We start from the raw sequence: 599 nt of genomic DNA, 5'->3' as shown, positions 1-599 counted from the left end.
ACTCATGAATACTTGTCCCCCTTCCCACCATTATAAAACTCCTCCAATTCTCACATAATTCTTACCACACTTCACTAATCCAGCTCATCAAGCACACCATGTCTTCTTCCAGGCTTTTCATCTCATTCATTCTCATCATTTCCCTGTCAATCCAGGGCCTGGACAATGCCTCAGCAGCATCTGGAAATCGTCGGCTCCTGAATTTCCCTGTAATTCCCACTGTTCTCCCGTCTCCCTCTTTGTTTCCGCCGTTGCTCCCTAATCCTGCTTATCCAAGTCCTGACACGCCTCCAATCACATACCCTGGAAACCCTCCTTACAATCCTGTCGTCCCGTATTTCCCCTTCTTCTACGTACCTCCACCATCTATTCCTAGCCCTTGAGACTTTGTACTTGTGAGCTGATCCCTGGAGAAGGAGGCATAACTACATGTTTGTTCTTTGATGTTGTTGTTATTGTATGATACGTAGTACGTATAAAAATAACAAAGAATGGTTGTTGGTTTCACCTTCTCATGCAACTGGAGTTTCTCCTATTCTTTTATTATCTCATTTCAATATTTTTATTAATTCCTACTTAATGCAATTTATCCCAGTAAC

The 599-nt window shown here is 42.4% G+C and overlaps 1 protein-coding gene across 1 annotated transcript in view; it reads left to right on the top strand.

Moving 5' to 3' along the window:
- LOC105169446 (periaxin-like) overlaps positions 1–383 on the top strand; it is a 3,017-nt gene extending 2,634 nt beyond the window's left edge. Inside the window, exon 2 of the mRNA XM_011089836.2 lies at positions 156–383. Within this exon, the coding sequence (XP_011088138.2) occupies positions 156–383 (228 nt within the window). The remainder of the gene's footprint in view (positions 1–155) is intronic.

This window comes from Sesamum indicum, linkage group LG8 (genome assembly GCF_000512975.1).
Source record: "Sesamum indicum cultivar Zhongzhi No. 13 linkage group LG8, S_indicum_v1.0, whole genome shotgun sequence".
Classification (NCBI taxonomy): domain Eukaryota; kingdom Viridiplantae; phylum Streptophyta; class Magnoliopsida; order Lamiales; family Pedaliaceae; genus Sesamum; species Sesamum indicum.
Note: the sequence above shows the minus strand (reverse complement) of the source record. Positions and strands in the feature narration are given on the sequence as shown.